This window comes from Sorex araneus, chromosome 3, assembly GCF_027595985.1.
Source record: "Sorex araneus isolate mSorAra2 chromosome 3, mSorAra2.pri, whole genome shotgun sequence".
Lineage (NCBI taxonomy): Eukaryota > Metazoa > Chordata > Mammalia > Eulipotyphla > Soricidae > Sorex > Sorex araneus.
The window spans coordinates 76,274,223-76,293,608 of record NC_073304.1 but is presented as its reverse complement, the minus strand read 5'-3'; the positions used below and the strand labels follow the sequence as shown (position 1 = coordinate 76,293,608).

At 47.6% G+C, this 19,386-nt stretch overlaps 2 protein-coding genes and 1 non-coding gene across 5 annotated transcripts in view; all 3 read left to right on the top strand.

Annotated features, from left to right (window-relative positions):
• LOC101555898 (ribonuclease 8-like) overlaps positions 1 to 19,386 on the top strand; it is a 37,081-nt gene that overhangs the window by 2,617 nt on the left and 15,078 nt on the right. Inside the window, exons 3-4 of one of the 2 annotated variants that reach the window (XR_008629164.1) lie at positions 421 to 721; positions 1,026 to 2,928. The gene's annotated coding sequence lies outside the window, so the exon portion shown is untranslated. Of the gene's footprint in view, positions 1 to 420; positions 722 to 1,025; positions 2,929 to 19,386 lie in introns of those variants that run through there. The other variant, XM_055130793.1, reaches the window with a different exon arrangement.
• On the top strand, positions 583 to 18,365 carry LOC101556165 (ribonuclease 7-like). 2 transcript variants are annotated; one of them, XM_055130791.1, is made up of 3 exons: positions 583 to 721; positions 16,430 to 16,560; positions 17,059 to 18,365. In XM_055130791.1, the coding sequence occupies exon 3, from the start codon at positions 17,064 to 17,066 to the stop codon at positions 17,532 to 17,534; it is 471 nt and encodes a 156-aa protein (XP_054986766.1). In that variant the 5' UTR covers positions 583 to 721; positions 16,430 to 16,560; positions 17,059 to 17,063; the 3' UTR covers positions 17,535 to 18,365. The 2 variants fall into 2 exon arrangements, with proteins under 2 accessions (XP_054986766.1, XP_054986767.1); XM_055130792.1 differs by lacking the exon at positions 583 to 721 and adding an exon at positions 15,962 to 16,295.
• On the top strand, positions 15,228 to 15,353 carry LOC129404074 (small nucleolar RNA SNORA11). The gene has a single exon (XR_008629672.1). It is a non-coding gene; the product is annotated as a small nucleolar RNA SNORA11 (small nucleolar RNA).

The window sequence follows — 19,386 nt, the reverse complement described above, 5'->3', positions numbered from 1 at the left end:
ACACCCCAACCCTCCAAATCCAATTCCCGACATACCCGTTTCTCCGGTGCCCAACTCCCCCAGACCTAACTCAACCAAGATCCTGGCACCCACAGAAATAAAGACCTCCTAAGAGGCTGGACGGACTCCTCCAAGACAATGGCATCTGCTGACCATGTCTTTGTAATGACTCATTTCTTCCCTGCCCACACTGGGGACGAGCTTTCTAGAAAAGCTTCTTACCACGAGCTCTTGCCTCCAGCTTTCATCCCTGTCCTGAATCAGCTCCAGGTAACCAACCCCCTGAGACGATACTTCCCCTGATCCTGATGCTCCCACGTGGCCACCCCCGGCCCAGCAGTCGTCCACAGTTGAGTTATTCTCTGCCTCAGGATGTGGGAGACCCTCCCCTAATTCAGCGGCTGCTGCTTCTTTCTGTAGATGACCTTCCCAAGAAACTCCACGGACTTCAGCTTGGAGCCCCTCTGTGCCACTCAGTCCCCACCAGAATGAAGAGGAGAGAAGGGGCTAGCTGGAGCCCCCAGTTGGCCCCCAAATTCTGAGTGACCATCCCAGAAACCTTGCAAGTCTGAGTGACCATCCCAGAAACCTTGCAAGTCTCCTGGGTGCTGAGTTGCTGTCAGAGAATGACCTGGAAAGAGTGATCAAGCCAGAGGAGCTGCCCTGGAACATGGGAGGCCACCGGGACCCATCTCCCAGCCACTGGATAGAAACACACCAGGTAAGACACTCCTCCCAACCCAGCCCAGGAATGGCCTCATGAAGACATTTTAGGAGTAAGGACAGACCTGAGACTTGCCCATGGTTTGGGAAAAGTGATTTCCTATTCCTCCAGCTCAAGAAATTCTTATGGCTCCCACAACCTGAGCCAACATGCACACATTCCAAGGGTTGTTGGGGTATATTTACTATACAGAAGTACAGTAAATAAGTTCTCAGGGGCTACAGAGATAGTACCATGGGTGGGGTGTTTCCCTTGCAAATAGCCTGCTTAGATTTTTTATTTTTATTTTTTTGCTTTTTAGATCACACCCAGCGATGCACAGGGGTTACTCCTGGCTCTGCACTCAGGAATTACCCCTGGCAGTGCTCAGGGGACCATATAGGAAGCTGAGAATGGAAACCGGGTTGGCCGCATGCAAGGCAAATGCCCTACCCACTGTTCAATTGCTCCAGCCCCGGTTTGTGATTTATTTTATCTTTTTGGGTCACACCCGATGATGCACAGGGTTCACTCCTGGCTCTGCACTCAGGAATTACCTCTGGTGGTGCTCAGGGGACTATATGGGATGCTGGGAATCGAACCCAGGTTGGCCGAGTGCAATGCAAACGCCCTACCCGCTGTCCTATCACTCCAGCACCCCCAGTCTGCTTAGGTTTGATCCCTGGCACCTCTTATGTTCCCTCAAGCCCTCTAGGAGTTATGCCTGAGTACTTTGGGTGTGGCCTCCCCGAAATTCTCAGACCAGAAATATGTCTCAGATAACAGAGCACCTGCCTTGATTAGGTTCCAGCTCTCCAAAACCCAACACCACCAGGTATGACTCCAAGAACTACAGCAACAACAACAAATAAAAACTTTTTTTTAAAAGGAACAATTTTTTTTTTGGCTTTTTGGTCACATCTGGCAATGCTCAGAGGTTACTCAATAGCTTTACAGTGATCTTTAGGCACAGTTTTTAATTCCCACAACTGGCTAGGTGCCCTCTCCTCCATCCTGCTCAGCCAGCTAGAAACCCCTTTACCAGGTGACTTGAATTCATCTTCCAAGAACCTATTTCAGTAGCAGACAGCCTGCTTTGCCAAGATGAGACCCAGAGTTCAAGAGTTGGGTCCCCACCCTACCCAACACACTTGTTGTGGTCCTGGTGCCACTGAAATCTGGGATCCTCAGTGTTACAACAAAGGCCAGTGTCTGGAGCACCACTATGAACATACATGCAGCAGAACTGATGTGCAGCTGCCAGGCATCACAACGGCCAAGGAAAAGGAAGGAGGTTAAAAGTCATCACCTTCCTGCTATTTTTATTAGCAATGCATCCATTTTGCTCTATTTTGTTGTTGTTAGAGTGGGAGGTTTCACCCAGGAATACTCAGGGATCACTCTCGGTGGTCCATGGGGGACCGTATGGGATGCTGGGGATCAAACCCAAGTCGACCTCATGCAAGGCAAGCACCCTATAATTACCTACCTACTGTACTATTGCTCTGTCCCTGCCCCCATTTTGCTTGCTTTTAAAAAGTTTTTAAGTTAGTTTTTGAGCCACATCTGGCTTTGCTCAGTGATTACTCCTGACTCTGCTCAGGAATCATTTCTGTCAGGGCTTAGGGAAACATTTGCAGTGCTGGGGATTAAACCAGGGTCAGGCAAGTGATTTATTCACTGTACTACATATCCAGCTCCCACTCTCCCCACTTTTAAAAGATACTTGTCAAGGGGCTGGAGTGATAGCACAGCGGTTAAGGCATTTGCCTTGCACATGGCCGACCCGGGTTTGAATCCCAGCATCCCATATGGTCCCCTGAGCACCACCAGGGGTAATTCCTGAGTGCAGAGCCAGGATTAACCCCTGTGCATCACCAAGTGTGACCCAAAAAGCAAAAATAAATAAATAAATAAATAAATAAAAGATACTTGTCAAAAGCTATCTTGAAAGCACGAGGACAAGTTCTGGGGAAAATACAAAGGTAAATAAGACTGTTCTGGTTCAGTGTAAACTTACAATTCATTTGGAAAGACACACATATGAGCATATATTACCAAGGTATGAATACAGGACAGAAAAAATATTAAGTGTGTGATGAGCCTTCCTTCTCCAATTGTAGTCGCCAGTGGAGTCTGATCTTTCAAATCTATCCGCTAAATCTGTCCTTCCTGTGAGATGCCATAGCATTGCTCTTCCCTTCTAAGATCCTTATGCTCCATGCCTTAGCCTGAGATTCCTGGAATGATTACCCACCACATTGGAATTTTTATATTTACAAGACAACCTGGGCTGGAGCGATAGCAAAGCAGTAGGGCATTTGACTTGCAAGAGGCCAACTCTGGGGTCGATTCCTCCATCCCTCTCGGAGAGCCCAGCAAGCTACCGAGAGTATCTCACCTGCACAGCAGAGCCTGGCAAGCTACCCGTGGTGTATTCGATATGCCAAAAAACAGTAACAACAAAACTCACAATGGAGACGTTACTGGTGCCTGCTTGAGCAAATCAATGAGCGACAGGTTGACAGTGACAGTGACAGTGACAGTGACAAAACAACCTAGAAAGGGAGAAATTAAGTTGTTTGGGGCTGTAGAGTCCTCCCAAGCAGTGCTCAGGAGGCCCAGGGCACTCAGTTATTCTCAGCCAACCATACGGTAATTCAATGTTTGGGTCCTGCAGGGCAGGGGATATATCGGGACCACCCTGGTGGGCCTCAGGGGGGCACCTGCTGTAGTACTTGGGGGTCAAACCTGACCAATTGAATGCAAAGCATATGCTTTAACCCTTGAACTATTTCTCTGATCCCGAGAAACTAATATTTAGAGGGACAGTAGATTTCTCACAAGGCTCTATGTCTTATTCTGTGGTTCTCCACTGAAGGCAATTTGGTCGCATCTGGAAATTTTTGGTTCTTAAATTTGGCAGGTGCTACTGGTGCCTAGAGAATACAGGCCAGGAATGCCACCAAATATCAGATATTGCACAAGACAGCTCCCAAACAACTATCCAAATCAAAATGTAAACAGCAAAATTGAGAAACTCAGGTCTGATGATTACTGAACAAGAGAGACTTACTTATCACAGATTAAAAATGTTTAGCAGGGTCAGAGAGTTAGCTAATGTGTTAAGTGTATATTTTGCATGTAGGAGGTCCAGACTCGATCCCTGGCACTTCATAGCTCACTGTGTACTGCTAGAAAGATCCCTGAGCCCTGCCAAGTACAGTCCCAAAACTAAAAAACGAAAAGCTGAGACTTTGAGATATTTTTGTTAGAATTTGCTATAACAGTGCTAGTTCTTCTGACAACAAAAGAAATGCTCATGGTAGGTCGGGGAGAGAGAGAGAGAGAGAGAGAGAGAGAGAGAGAGAGAGAGAGAGAGAGAGAGAGAGAGAGCTCAGCAGACTGAGAATATACCTTGCATGCAGGAGACTTGGATTTGGTTCCCCATCACCACATGGTCCCCTGATCACAGTCAGGAGTGATCCCCAAGCACAGAGCTGGTAAGCGCTCCCATGAAGCACCACTGGGTAAGCCCAGCTGCCAAAAAGAGGAATGCTGACAACTCACTGCCAAAGCAACTCGGAGTTGCTTTTTTCTCTAAAAGAGGCCTGTGCATGAAGATATATACACATTCTCTGCTCCTCCCTCCCAACAATAAGCATGAACAACTGGTGAAGGATGCAGCTCCCGGGAGGACTTCTGTGATGGAGGGGAGCCCCAAGTATTTCCTTGATTGAGCTCATCACAATTTCTGTGGCAACCCTTTAGTGGTCGAGTTGCTCAAACAACCTACAGTTTTAGGGTTGTCCTTGAACCCAAAAGGATTGCTTCAGTCAACCTCGGCCTTCTTGTCATCGCTTCCTCCTGCCCTGGGGCTGAAGTCCATAAGCAGCACTGTCACTTCCAGTGATTGCTCACCAGCACTGTGCAGAAGACTGAGATCATTCAGGGACAGAGGGATCCCTTTACACGCAGAGGCTGAGTCAGCTAGAGTCACATAGGCAAAAGTTTATATTATATCTTGCGAGAGGACAAAAGATGTAAGAGAGGGTCCTTATCTCCTGGGCACTGGAAGTCTAAATTAGAGAATAGCTCAATCTATATGGAGGAATTAAATAATGACCCATTGGAAAGAAGCATGGGCCTTGAAAAGAGTGAGGGCTGTAGGATTTGAGGTACGATTGATTCTTCCAATTAGGAGGCTAGAAGTTTTCCTTGGAGAGGAAAGAGAGGGTCACCCTGAGGCTTGGGTTGGGTCTCAATGAGCAAGAATTAGGTGATGAGGGGCGGGGAGGTGCTTCAAAGGGTCAGGGTACATGCTTCACCTGTGGGAGGCCCAGGTCGGATCCCTGGCACTCCCTGGTTTGCAGAAAATCTCTGGGGAAGGACCCCAAGCTGCACACCAGGAGTTGCCCCTGAGCACCTAAGTAAAGCAATGGATGAAAAGTAAAGGGTGAAAGAGACAGGATTCTGAAAGATATGTCAAGAAAGGAGAGGACAGCCCAGCCTGGCAGGGGTTAAGGTATTCAGTCAGAGAAAAGTCAAAAATAAAGTTGGACAGACAGGTTTGCCAGATGGCAGCAGACTGTGACACTCATGCAGAGGAACTTGCCTTTTATTCTGTAGATAGCTGGGGAACAGAATGCAGATAAACCCGCAGTGGTTTAGGAGACAGAATGACCTGCTGAGGACTCTCAACCTGGACAGGTCTCCCTCTTCTCCCCCTGGCTTGTCCAACAGCGTGGGCCTGGGAGCCAAGGACCACGGCCTTTTGTGGCACTGTCTCTTCAAGGCCACAGCTGCTCCTGGAGAGAGCGTGAGAATTCAAAGACCCTCCCTGATTCCCTGATTTGATTCCAAATTGCGGTGTTTCCCTTTCTGCGTGTCCAAATCTCCCGTCCTTTACCTTTATTCATCCCAGGAGCCACAAAGGTAGAAAAAGAAGACTTGGACCTTCCTGTGCTTGGGGGAAAATTCTCATGGGTTTTCCATCATATCCAGAGGCTTTGGGGATGGGTGGGGAGGAGAGCGAGGGAGGGAGGCTGGGCTCTGAAGAGTGGGCCCCTGTCCAGGCCCTGCCCAGCACTCTCCCAGGCCCCTCCCTATACAGACAGAGGAAATAGCAGCTGTTGTCCTGCAGGAGAGACAGGCAGAGGTCCACCTGGCACCACTGGGACTTTCACGACTTTCACAATACTGCCCCAATGACTACACACACACATACACACACACACACACACACACACACACACACACACACACACACACACCAGCAAGAAGCCAGGCAGAAACTCCCAGCCCAGCTGGACGCTGCTTGCAAGGGGCTTTCTCTTTCCTTCCCTCAACTTGTCCTCTGCTCGCCTCTCTCAATTCTTCTCTCTCCCTTCTGCCAGACTCTGATCCGTCTGTGGCCCTCCCTAACCTTCCCCTCCTCCTCCCATCTTTCATCTCTCCCCATGACATAGTGAAGGGGGGGTAAATGGCAACTTCTGTGGCAAAGTGAAGCAGATCTGAGACACTGTGTAAAGTCATCTGTCTCATCAAGTGCTTGAGGCCAAGTGAGGACTGCAGCTTGACTCACACAGATTTCAACCCTGCCACTTCAGCTTTAGCTTTACTCCTGGGGGCTGGAGGGAGCAGTGCTCTGGAGTCACTCCCAGCTCTGTCTGATGCTTAGGAGACCACATTTAATGGCAGGGATTGAATTAGGGCCGACTGCATGTAAGGAGAGCTTCTTTATCTTTTTTCTTTTTGGGTCACACCTAGCGATGCTCAGTTGTAACTCCTGGCTCTGCACTAAGGAATTACCCCTGGCCGTGCTCAGGGGACCATATGGGATGCTGGGAATCGAACCCGGGTCGGCCGCGTACAAGGAAAACGCCCTCTCTGCTGTGCTATCACTCCGGCCCAAGGCGAGCTTCTTAACCCCTGTCCCTTCTCCTGGCCCTTCCAGCTTTCCTCATTTTTTCCTGCCACCTGTGACAGTGGGGCCACATTTATTTTACTTTCACACAGCACTCAGGCAGCCTTTCTGGAGAGCCCGGTGTAATGGAGTTAAAGAGCGAACCAGAATAATTCTAATGACAGGAAAACACAGGAGCAGAGGGCAGGACAAGCTGTGGTTTGGAAACATCCCACTCTAGAATAATAAGTGAGGCATCCTGGCTAGAATGCAAATGAGCTCAGGACCTACCACCCACTCCAGCCGCCCCAGCCTCCATTCACATTCTGTCCGCAGTCTGCTGGAGACCATGGGCTTCGCGTCCAAGCATTTGCATTTCTACAGCAGCAGAGGCATAACTGTCTGCCCCAAAGTTCAAACTGCAGAGATTCAAGCACCTTGAACAAAACAGCAAAGGCTGTTCCCACAGCCCAGGCCCCAGAGGGTGCTGGGGGCAGGCCTGCGGGGAAACCTGCTCCCCGGTCTCTGTTGCCATCTAGTGGTGCTTCCGACCTCCAACACCGCTTCTTCCAAAGCCTTAGAACAGAGGGTAGGGTGCTTAGCTTGCAAGCACTGGGCCGGGGTTCCATCCCAGGCACAAATACGGTCCCCTGTACACCACCAGGAGTGATCCTTGAGCTCAGAGTCAGGAGTAAGCCCTGAATACAGCTGAGTGTGACACCAAAACTGGGGGGGGGGCAGGGGAGGGGGAGAAAAAAAGATCCTTCATCCTAACCCAGAGTTCTGCTCCACACACACTAAAATGAGACGTTCCCTGGTCTCCAAACACTCATCTTCCTGACTCAAAATCCCGCCGTGACCTTTAAACAGTACTGCCTTTTTTGCTTCTTGGAACCCTCCCAGGGCTGCCATTACATTCAGAGCTCTTCTCTGGGTCTCTAAGGCTTTCCCGGCCCTGACCTCCGGTCTCTAATCCTATTTATTGGTCTTCTTGTTCCTCCAACGCTCAGGCCTCTGCAGAGTTTTTCAATCTCCTTGGGGCATCCTTTCAGGCAAGAAAAATCCAGTCTCACTTCAATTTTCTGACCCAGAGTCACTCACTTCAATGACCTGAGACTGGGGATTTATTTTATTTGGGGACTTGGTTGGTTTTGCCACCCCACTGAGCTCAGAGCTTTCTCCAAGCTCTGTGCTCAGGGATCTCTCCTGGTGACGCTCAGGGAGACTGATGTGGTGCCAGGAATTAACCCCAGGTCAGCCATATGCAAGGCATGCATCTCATCCTCTGTACTATCTTTCTGGGCCCCAATGGCTCTCCTTTAAAATCACTGCCTACTGAGCCCCATCCTGTTTTCCTTTTTTTTTTTTCTTTTGTTCTGTTAGTTCGGGAGCCACAGCCAGCAGTGCTCAGAAGCCACTCCCAGTGGTGCCCCAAGGACCTTGTGGTGCTGGGGATGGAACCTGATCCTCTCACATGCAAACATGTGCTCCTGCCCGCTGAAGCATCTCTCCATCCTCCTTCTTAACTTTTTCTTAGCAATTGTAACTTCTGTTTTTGTTCTCCTTTCCTTCTCCCCACCCATGTTGGTTTTGGGCGGTTATTGCAATAAGGGAGACCAGATGCACTTGGTTTCTGTGCTCATCCCTACTTGTGCACACCAGAAATCACACATTGCTGTGTCCCAGCATCCTAGGCTGCATTTTAGGCACGTGTGGGCTGATGCCAGGGATTTATTTTTTTTAATTTATTTTATTCTTTAATTGGTAAATCACCATGAGGGTACAGATACAGATTCACACGTTTTCGAGCTTGTTTTCCCCTCATACAATGTTCACAAACACATCCCTCCATCAGTGCCATTCTCCTCCACCAGTACCCCCAGTATCCCTCCCACCCTGCCTCTGTGGCAGGGCATTCCCTTTTGTTCTCTCTCTCTCCAATTGGGTGTTGTAGTTTACAATAGGGGTATTGAGTGGCCATTGTGTTCAGTCTCTAGTCTACTTTCAGCACGAATCTCCCTTCCCAGGCGGGATCTCCAACCACATTTTACTTGGTGTTCCCTTCTCTATCTGAGCTGCCTTTTTCCCCAGCATGTGAGACCAGCTTCCAAGCCATGGAGCCAACCTACTGGTATTTATTTCTACTATTCTTGGATATTAGTCTCCTACTCTTATCTTATATTCCACAGATGAGTGCAATCTTTCTATGTCTGTCTCTCTCTTTCTGACTCATTTCACTTAGCATGATACTTTCCATGTTGATCCACTTATATGCAAAGTTCATGACCTCATTTTTTCTGACAGCTGCATAGTATTCCATTGTATAGATGTACCAAAGTTTCTTTAACCAGTCATCTGTTCTAGGGCACTTGGGTTTTTTCTAGATTCTAGCTATTGTAAACAGTGCTGCGATGAACATATAAGTGCAGATGTCATTTTGACTATACTTTTTTGCTTCTTCGGGGTATATTCCTAGTAGTGGTACTGCTGGGTCAAATGGGAGCTCAATTTCTAGTTTTTTGAGAATTGTCCATATTGTTTTCCAAAAAGGCTGAACCAGTCAACATTCCCACCAGCAGTGTAGAAGGGTCCCTTTTCCCCACATCCTCTCCAACAACGGTTGCTTTGTTCTTTTGGATGTGTGCCAGTCTCTGCAGTGTGAGATGGTATCTCATGGTTGTTTTGATCTGCATCTCCCTGATGATTAGTGATCTAGAGCACTTTTTCATGTGCCTTTTAGCCATTTGTATCTCTTCCTTGTGAAAGTTTCTGTTCATTTTTTTGCCCCATTTTCTGATGGGGTTGGATATTTTCTTCTTATAGAGTTCAACCAGTGCTTTATATAACCTTGATATCAACCCCTTATCTGATGGGTATTGGGTGAAAGTCCTTTCCCATTCTGTAGACTGTCTTTGTATTCTGGTCACTGTATCTTTTGCGGTGCAGAAGCTTTTTAGTTTAATGTAGTCCCATTTGTTTATCTCTGTTTCCTCTTGGTTGGCCAGTTGCATGTCATCTTTGAAGAAACCGTTAGCTTCAATATCGTGGAGGGTTTTGCCGACCTTGTCTTCAATGTACCTTATGGTTTGTGGTCTGATGTTGAGGTCTTTAATCCATTTTGATCTGACTTTTGTGCATGGTGTCAGGTTGAGGTCTAAGCCCATTCTTTTGCATGTGGTTGTCCTGTTGTGCCAGCACCATTTGTTAAAGAGGCTTTCCTTGCTCCACTTCACATCTCTTGCTCCCTTATCAAAGATTAGATGGTCATACATTTGGGGTTGTGTGTAGGGATATTCCACACTGTTCCATTGGTCTCCGGCTCTGCCTTTGTTCCAGTACCATGCTGTTTTGATTATTACCACTTTGTAGTAAAGTTTGATGTTGGGGAGGGTGATGCCTCTTATTATCTTTTTCCCAAGAATTGTTTTAGCAATTCATGGGCGTTTGTTGTTCCATATGAATTTCAGGATTGCTCGATCCATTTCTTTGAAGAATGTCATGGGTATCCTTATAGGGATCACGTTGAATCTGTATAATGCTTTTGGGAGTATTGCCATTTTGACAATGTTGATTCTCCGTAACCATGAGCAGGGCACATGTTTCCATTTTCTCACATCCTCTTTTATTTCATGGAGTAGTGTCTTGTAGTTTTCTTTGTAGAGGTCTTTTACTTCCTTAGTTAAGCTGATTCCAAGGTACTTAATTTTCTGGGGTACAGTTGTGAATGGGATTGCTTTTTTCATGTCCCTTTCCTCTGTCTCATTGTTTGCATATAGGAAGGCCATGGATTTTTGGGTATTGATTTTGTAGCCTGCAACTTTACAGTACAAGTCTATTGTTTCTAAGAGTTTCTTAGTAGAGGCTTTAGGCTTCTCTAGATATAGTATCATATCATCTGCAAATAGTGAGAGTTTGATTTCTTCCTTTCCTATATGGATGCCCTTGATATCTTTTTCTTGCCTAACAGCTATAGCAAGTACTTCCATTACTATATTGAACAGAAGTGGTGAGAGTGGGCATCCTTGTCTTGTCCCTGATCTTAGAGGAAAGTCCCTTAGTTTTTCCCCATTGAGGATAATGCTTGCCATAGGCTTGTAGTAGATGGCTTCTACTATCTTGAGGAAAGTTCCTCCAAAACCCATTTTGGTGAGGGCCTTCATCATGAACGGATGTTGGATCTTGTCAAATGCTTTCTCTGCATCAATTAATATGATCATATGGTTTTTATCTTTACTTTTGTTGATATGATTGATTATGTTGATTGATTTCCGAATGTTAAGCCATCCTTGCATCCTAGGGATGAATCCCACTTGGTCATGGTGTTGTTGACTTTTTGATGAGTTGTTGAATCCTATTTGCTAATATTTTGTTGAGGATCTTTGCATCGGTGTTCATCAGGGATATTGGTCTATAATTTTCTTTCTTAGTGGTGTCTTTGTTTGCTTTTGGTATTAGGGAGATATGTGCTTCATAGAAACTATTTGGGAGAGTTCCTGTTTTTTCAATTTCCTGGAAAAGCTTGAGGAGAACTGACAACAGATCTTCTTTAAATGTTTGGAAGAATTCACCAGTGAATCCATCTGGAGCTGGGCTTTTGTTTTTGGGGAGACTTTTGATTACAGTTTCAATTTCCTTGATATTAATGGGTCTATTCAGGTATTCCAAGTCTTCTTGGTTCAGTCTTGGGAGATTGTAGGAGTCAAGAAATTCATCCATTTCTTAAGTACCAGGAGGTTGACTCCATGGCTTCGAGGCTGGCCTCACGTTCCGGGGAAAGGTCAACTCAGAGAAGCGATCACCAACTACATTGTAGTCGAAGGCCATGTGGGGGAAGGGAGTTGCGGGCTGAATGAGGGCTAGAGACTGAGCACAGCGGCCACTCAACACCTTTATTGCAAACCACAACAGCTAATTAGAGAGAGAAAACAGAAGGGAATGCCTTGCCACAGTGGCAGGGTGGGGTGGGGGGGAGATGGGATTGGGGAGGGTGGGAGGGACACTGGGTTTACGGGTGGTGGAGAATGGGCACTGGTGAAGGGATGGGTTCCCAAACTTTGTATGAGGGAAGTATAAGCACAAAAGTGTATAAATCTGTAACTGTACCCTCACGGTGATTCTCTAATTAAAAATAAATAAATTTAAAAAAAAAAAAAGAAAAAAAAAAGAAATTCATCCATTTCTTTTAGGTTCTCTGGTTTCATGGCATATAGACTTTCAAACTAGTCTCTGATGATCTTTTGAATTTCATTGGTTTCTGTTGTGATGTCCCCCTTTTCATTCCTGATTTGGTTTATTAGGGTTCTCTCTCTCTCTCTCTCTCTCTCTCTCTCTCTCTCTCTCTCTCTCTCTCTCTCTCTCTCTCTCTCTCTTTCTTTGAGTCTTGCTAGCAGTTTATCAATCTTATTTATTTTCTCAAAGAACCAGCTCTTGGTTTCATTGACCTTTCGGATTGTTTTCTGGGTTTCCATGTCATTAATTTCTGCTCTAATTTTTCTTATTTCCTACCTTCGGTCTGGTTTGGGTTCCTTTTTCTGGTCCTTTTCTAAGGCCTTGAGCTGTGAAGTCAAGCTATCTGTGTAGGCCCTTTCTTCCTTCCTAAGGAATGCTTGCAGAGCTATAAATTTTCCCCTTAACACAGTTTTAGCTGCGTCCCATAGGTTTTGGTAGCTCGTATCTTCATTTTCATTTGTTTCGAGCTATCTCTTTATTTCTTCCTTGATTTTCTTCCTGACCCACTCACTGTTCAACAATGAGCTGTTTAATTTCCAGGTGTTTGCTTTGATTCTCTGTGTCTGTGTGTGGTTAGCTTCTATCTTCAGCGCATCGTGGTCTGAGAAGGTAGTTGATACAATTTCTATTTTTCCGATTCTATTGAGGTATGTTTTGTGGCCCAGTATATGGTGTATTTTGGAAAATGTTCCATGTGCACTGGAAAAGAATGTGTATTCTTTCTTTTTGGGGTGTAAAGTCCTGTATAGGTCTATTAGGCCTCTCTCTTCTATTTTTTCCTTCAGTGTCAGTATTTCCTTGTTGAGTTTTATTCTTGTCGATCTATCCAGAGGTGATAAGGCAGTGTTGAAGTCTCCGACTACTATTGTGCTGCTAGCAATGTCCTCCTTAAAGTCTGTTAGGACTTGTTCTAAGTATTTAGCCTGTCGCTCATTAGGTGCATATATGTTTAAGAGTGTGATTTCTTCCTGTTGTACATATCCCTTGATAAATAGAAAGTGACCTTCACTGTCCGTTCTAATCTTTTTCAACCTGAAATCTATGTTGTCGGATCCTAGTATGGCCACCCCAGCTTTTTTGAGGGAGCTGTTTGCTTGCAGGATCGTTTTCCATCCTTTGACTTTGAGTCTGTGTTTGCTCTGAATGTTCAGGTGTGTTTCTTGTAGGCAGCAGAATGTTGATTTTTGTTTCCGAATCCATTTTGCCACTCTGTGTCTTTTAATTGGTGCATTTAGGCCATTGACATTGAGAGAGATTATTGTCATGAAATTTTGTGTCATCTTTCTGCGGGGTTTGTTGTTCTAGTAGAGTTTTTCCTTGACTTACAAAGGCCGCTTTAGTCCTTCTTTTAAGCTTGGTTTTGAGTCTATGAAGTTCCTTAGTTGTTTATCCATGAAATTGTGTATGGTTCCTTCAAGTTTGAGTGAGAGCTTAGCCGGATGAAGTATTCATGGTGAGGCATTCATTTCATTGAGTTTTTTCACTATATCCCACCATTGTCTTCTGGCTTGGAGGGTTTCCTCTGATAAGTCGGCTGTGAATATAAGGGGTGATGCCAGGGATTTAACTCAGAGCCTCGCACATGCAAAGCAAGGCTTTTTTTTTTTTTTTTTTGCTAATGAGCCGCCCCTACAATGATCACTTTGAGCAAAATAGATTTTTTTTCTGCTTTACTACAGTTTGTTTACTACATTTTTATTTGCCAGCCCCCTTCCCTTTGTTGTTGTGGGTGTTGCAGTGACCGGAGCTGGCACACACAAAAGTGGCTATGATACTCACATATTTCAGACGTGGTGTTAAGCAGGAGTCTCACATCAGGCTATGGTGCTATGTTCTCACCAAGGTTGGTGGCTCCTTTCGGTTGTGGATTTGCATATGCACATGCCAGGGGTGACCACCTTTATCCAAGGCAGAGATTATGCCAGTGGTTCTCACCTGGGGTCCCTGTGCTCACACACGTGCATGCCAGAGATCACACTTTCAGGCCATGGTGCTCACACATCTTTTCCATTGTGGTGCTTAGCAATGCTTGCACACACCTGACTGTGTTGTAACCAGAAATCACTTGCGGTGGGTTCACAGACAGGAGAGCTACCATGATCATGCCTGGCACAGGCAGACAGAAGGAACTTAGGCTCTGGCAGGACAAGCCTCTAAGCCACTGCAGTATTAAGCCACTCAATATTCCTCTGTGCCCCCTGCATTTTTTTCTTTTAAACCTCCCCCCCCTTTCTTTTCCCTTTTGTTGTGGCTATGGGGACCAGGGGTCACTGCACACTTGAAGGGGAGAGTCCCAGAGTTGGACCTCTTGGTTGAGGTCTGGAATCCCAAACAGCGGTGGGGTGGGGATGGGGCCGCATCATACTCGTATCTTCATGCCTACAATGCAGGTGCTCTCCCATGAGTCATTCCCCAAACCTAGATTCGTTCATTGTCTTCTAGGTCACATTGGTGGGATGTCCAGGGGCTCCTTTCCTGCAGTGCTTAGGGAGGGGGTGTGCAGTGTGGAGACCAGACCTGAGGCTTCTTCATGCATAACATGCATTCCAGCCCACTGAACCACTTCCTAGATTTTTATCTGTTTTCATTTGAGCTCCACAGCCTGCAGTGCTCAAGAGCTTCTCCCAGCTTGTTGTTTACAGGTTGCCCCCAGTGGTGCTCAGGGGCATGTGTGGATCAAGCCCAGGGTCTCACACATGTAAGCTCACACGTGTAAGCTCACCACCAAGCTTGCACCCCCCAGCCCTAAATTTCTTTTTCTTTTCTAGATTTCATTTTTCTAACAACATGCTAGTTCTATAATGAGAGGGATTTTCTTTCTCTTTTATTCCTGCTCTATTTATCTATCCCAAGCACCTTGGCACATAAATATTTGTTGACTAGTTGAACAGAGTCGAACCTGAGATCCCTTAAAAACACAAATACTATTTGTGTCCAGCGTTCCAACTCCGAGACAGGGATGCCACTCTGTCTCTGTGGCTCAGTGCTCCCAACTGCAGGGCCAGCACTGCCCCACTCTCCACACAGCTGTAACTACCTATGGTTGGGAGGGAGGAAGGGGGCAGGGAAGGTAGGGCACACATGGCAAGGAGGTCTGAGGCTGGTCAGAATGCACTGCAAACAGACAACAGCATTCTCAATTTGATAGCCTTTCATGCAAGGAGAGGAAGAGTGAAGGATGAGAGGTGTTGGGGGCCTTCTCCAGGTAGAGTTCGGTGATCTTGGTCTACACCTGGGACTGGAGGGCCCTAGAGGAGTGAGTCATTGTAGAAGAGCTGAGCTGGGGTGGTACTGGGCTTTCCGGACAGCAGTGATTCACCCACTTCCCTGTCTCGTCCATTTCCTCCTGGAGATAAGCCACAAGTCCCAGTGGTAAGAAACCATACAAATGGGGTGTGCTTAGGTCCTGGGGCTGAAGTCATGGTTCCTCTGTTTACAACACACCCAGCTGAAATCTGGGCTCAGTGACAAGGAGCATAAAATGTGTGGAAGGCCTATGAACACATGCCTACACACAAGGTGAAGTACTCCAACGAATGCATCACCACTGAACATTTTAGAGGAAGGAAGGAAGGAAGGAAGGAAGGAAGGAAGGAAGGAAGGAAGGAAGGAAGGAAGGAAGGAAGGAAGGAAGGAAGGAAGGAAGGAAGGAAGGAAGGAAGGAAGGAAGGGTGGAGGGAGGGAGAGAGAAAGGGAGGGAAGAAAGGAAGAAAAGAATGAAGGAAAGAAGGGAAAAAGGAGGGAAAAAGGAAGAAAAGAACAAAGGAAAGAAGGGAGAAAGGAAGGAAAAAAGGAAGAAAAGAATGAAGGAAAGAAGGGAAAAAGGAAGGAACAAAAGGGAAGGAGGGAAGGAAGGAAGGAAGGAAGGAAGGAAGGAACGAACGAACGAACGAACGAAGGAAAATATTCAAAGCAGCTCTTCTCTCTGTGTCTCAGGTGGGAGAAAAAAGAAGTTCTTTACCAGCACAGTGACTGTGCTTCCCTGGATCACAAACAGAGAGAATGAAGTGACAGCTCTTCCTGAAATACTTTTGGGTTGACTCTTGGGTCAGGTGCTTCATTACTCATCAAAACCATGTGACCAGGGGCCAGAGAAATAGAATAGCAGGTAGGGTACTGGCCTTGCATGCAGCTGATTTGGGTTCAATCCACATTACCCATACCACCCCCCACCCCCACCCACCAAGCCTAATAGGAGAGATTCCTGAGCACAGAAGCAAGAGGGAGTCCTAAACACTGCCAGAACTAAACAAAATCAGAAACAAAAGACAGGCCAGAAGAGATAGCTCAATGGGCTGGGCTGAGCACATGCTTTGCCTGCAGGGGCCCAGGTTTGATCCTCAGGACCACCTGGAGTGACCCCTGAGCACAGAGCTGGGAGTGACCCTGAGCACTGCCAGAAGTGGCCCCAAGACAAAGCCAAACAAAGCCCCTGTGACCAGGACACAGATGTTGCAGGTGAGGATTTCAGCTTCCTCATTGCTGGGCTTGTTTAGACAGGTACACATTGCTGGGCTTGTTTAGACAACTCCACAGGCATCCCTCCAGCCATGTCGTGGCGACGCATGAACCTGATTCATTTCCTGACACAGGACATTGCCAGCCACGCGCAGACAGAAGCCGAGTACTCAGGCTTGCGTGGAGGAGACAGGTGTGGAGACGGAGGCCCTCAGAGAGCTGAAGCCCAGTGGTCAGAGACACCGCGCCAGGATTCCATGAACAGGTAAGGCCTCTGCGGGACACCAGCGAAAGGAGGGGCCTGAGAAGGGATGGTTTAAAACCAGAAAAGAGCACCCTCGGGTGAGTGACCAGTCAGAGAAGGGACTCTGGGCTGGGGAACACACCTAGGGTCCTTAGGGAGAGGAGAGTGATTTGGGGGGTGGAGACAGAATAGGGAGAGGGAGGAGATGGGAACAGGGCCATGGAAAAGTGGGGACAGAGAAAGAGTTGGGGACATGAGAACATGTGAGAGGGTACAGGAGGGAGAGAAGCTAGAAGGGGAGGGGTCAGAGGACAAAATGAAAAAGATGGTTGGAATTTGAGGTGAAGGGATGATCCCTTCATCAGGGCTAGGAGCTGGGATCACAGGGTTTGTGGGCATACAAAGGTGGGGCACGGGGTACAAGCAGGTGGTGATCAGAGCAGCTGTGTCAGAGAAAGTTGATTCCTGACCACCTCCTGCTCTGGACTCAGTCTCCATTCTGACTGCTCATGCCCCCAGGAGAGATGGCACCCACCCGAACACGGTCCTGCCCCCTGCTGCTGCTCCTGCTCCTGGCTCTGTGGGTGGCCCAGCATCCCGTCAGTGCCAAGCCCAAGAATATGACCTCAGCTCAGTGGTTTGAAACTCAGCATGTGCAGCTCAGCCCAAAGAGATGCAACATGGCCATGAGACCCATCAACCAGGACAAGAAACGCTGCAAGAACCTTAACACCTTCCTGCACGAACCCTTCTCCAGTGTGGCCAACACCTGTCAGACCCCCAACATAGCCTGCAAGAATGGGTGGGATAACTGCCACCAGAGCCCAGAGCCAGTGTCCTTGACCAACTGTCATCTAGTCTCAGGGATGTACCCTGACTGCAACTACAGAGATAAGCAAATGAACGCGTCCTTCATCATTGCCTGTGACCCTCCTGAAGAAAGGGACCCTTGGAAGTTGCCGCTGCTTCCTGTGCACCTCGACAAAGTCATTTAGGTCTCCAGCCCTCCTCCCACTTGAGCTGTGGAATCTTTACCAGGGCTCAGCACCACTCCTAAGCCCAGAACGTTCTCTCCCTTCATCTTCCGGGGCCCTCCTAGCTTAAGCTCCTCTGAGACTGAGGTGAGAGGAGGCTGACACCTCAGGAGACGGAGCTCCAGAACAGCTCCAGTTCTTTTTTGTGGCTTCTCTCCAAGAGTGGGTCTGAGCGAGTGACAGGGAATATGGGTTCCCTGGTCTGTGTCTTTGTACATCTCTCTCCATTGCCCCGCCTTCTCATGGCAGCTGAACATGAGGAAGAAACAGTAAGAAAGACGGGCTGGAATTTAGAGACAGGGCACCTCCTGTTCTTTGGCCATTGACTTTCTGAGCTCAGACATGGCAGTGGGGTGACCTGTACTCAGAGGGGGCAGGAAGAGAACCCGGAGACACGGCAGCACCTCCTGGTGTTTGTCTAGCATTTCATGGTGTTGCCACAGGAAGCTCCATGAGATAGGCTGACAGGGTGAGGGACGATATGCCATCTTCAGGGATCAGGAAAATGGGATTTCATAAAGTTTAATTAAAGAGCTTGCCAGCTTGGAGCGTAGATGAACCTGAGTTGAAGCCAGGCCTCCTTACTCCAAACAGAGTGCCCTGTCTACTTTACCATTGGCTAAATAGAAACAAGGCTGTAGGGAGAAGAGAATTAGGTAAGAGTTCACGTGAAGAAATATACCCCGAGAGCTCGGAGGAGTCAGCTACCCTGTGCTGGCCACAGTAAAGGTCACTCATTACCTCTCTAGCCAAAAGACTGTATGAGATGCTTCCAGAGATCTGAATTCATTTTCATTTCTCTCTCTCTCTCTCTCTCTCTCTCTCTCTCTCTCTCTCTCTCTCTCTCTCTCTCTCTCTCTCTCTCTCTCTCTCTCTCTCTCTCTCTCTCTCTCTCCCTCCCTCTAAAGTCCCTTCTCCTTCTCCAGCCTGTTGCTCTTTGACCTGGACTCTGGGCCTGGTTCTGACTAGATCCCTTTGGCCTGAAGGCCTAGGCACAGGGGAGTGTCCCAGCTTCATCCCCTTGCTCCAGGATCACATTTCCCTTGACCTCAGTGGACTTCCTTGCCCCAAAGCCTGCTTGTCACAAACAGGCTGGTGGGAGCTGCCAGAGCAAGCTTCCTTCCTCCTGATAATGATCTCTCCTGCCTCAGTGCTTCCCTGGCTCTCCACCCTGGCAATCTGCCCAGGCCTGATGGGTTGAAATGTGGAAATGCCATCTCCCTGTCCCCCCTGGACTACCCATACTGTTCCTCCCTCCCTCCCTCCTGAGTTGAGCTGGAGATAATCTGGCTTCTTGTTGGTTCATCCGGGCAGCCCCTCACTCCGAGCCCATAGTCTTGACCATCCCTGCCCTTCTGTCCTTCCTCTCAGTCCCAGGTAAAGCGCGTCTCACTGTCAGCCCACCCTGCCTCAGCGCTCAACTACCTCATTAGGCCTCTTTGGCCCAGTTTGGAGTGTCCTTTCTACATACCCTGCCCCTAGAACTCCTGTGTTCCTTTACTGCTTACCAGAGTCAGAGAACGTTTTGGAACAAAATAGAACTGGTTATAATTCTTGTCTCCACTCCTGTCTTCTTCTGAGCACACTTCTGAGCCTCTCTGCAACTGTCTTTCCATATTAAAAAGTGGGAACAATACCACTTACCTGATAGGATCACAGAAGACTTGGAAATGGCGCTTCTAAACTTAGTTGGGGGGCCTGAGCGATAGTACAGTGGGTAGGGCATTTGCCTTGCATGCGGCCAACCTGGGTTTGATTCCCAGCATCCCACAAGGTCCCCTGAGCACCACCAGGACAAATTCCTGAGCACAGA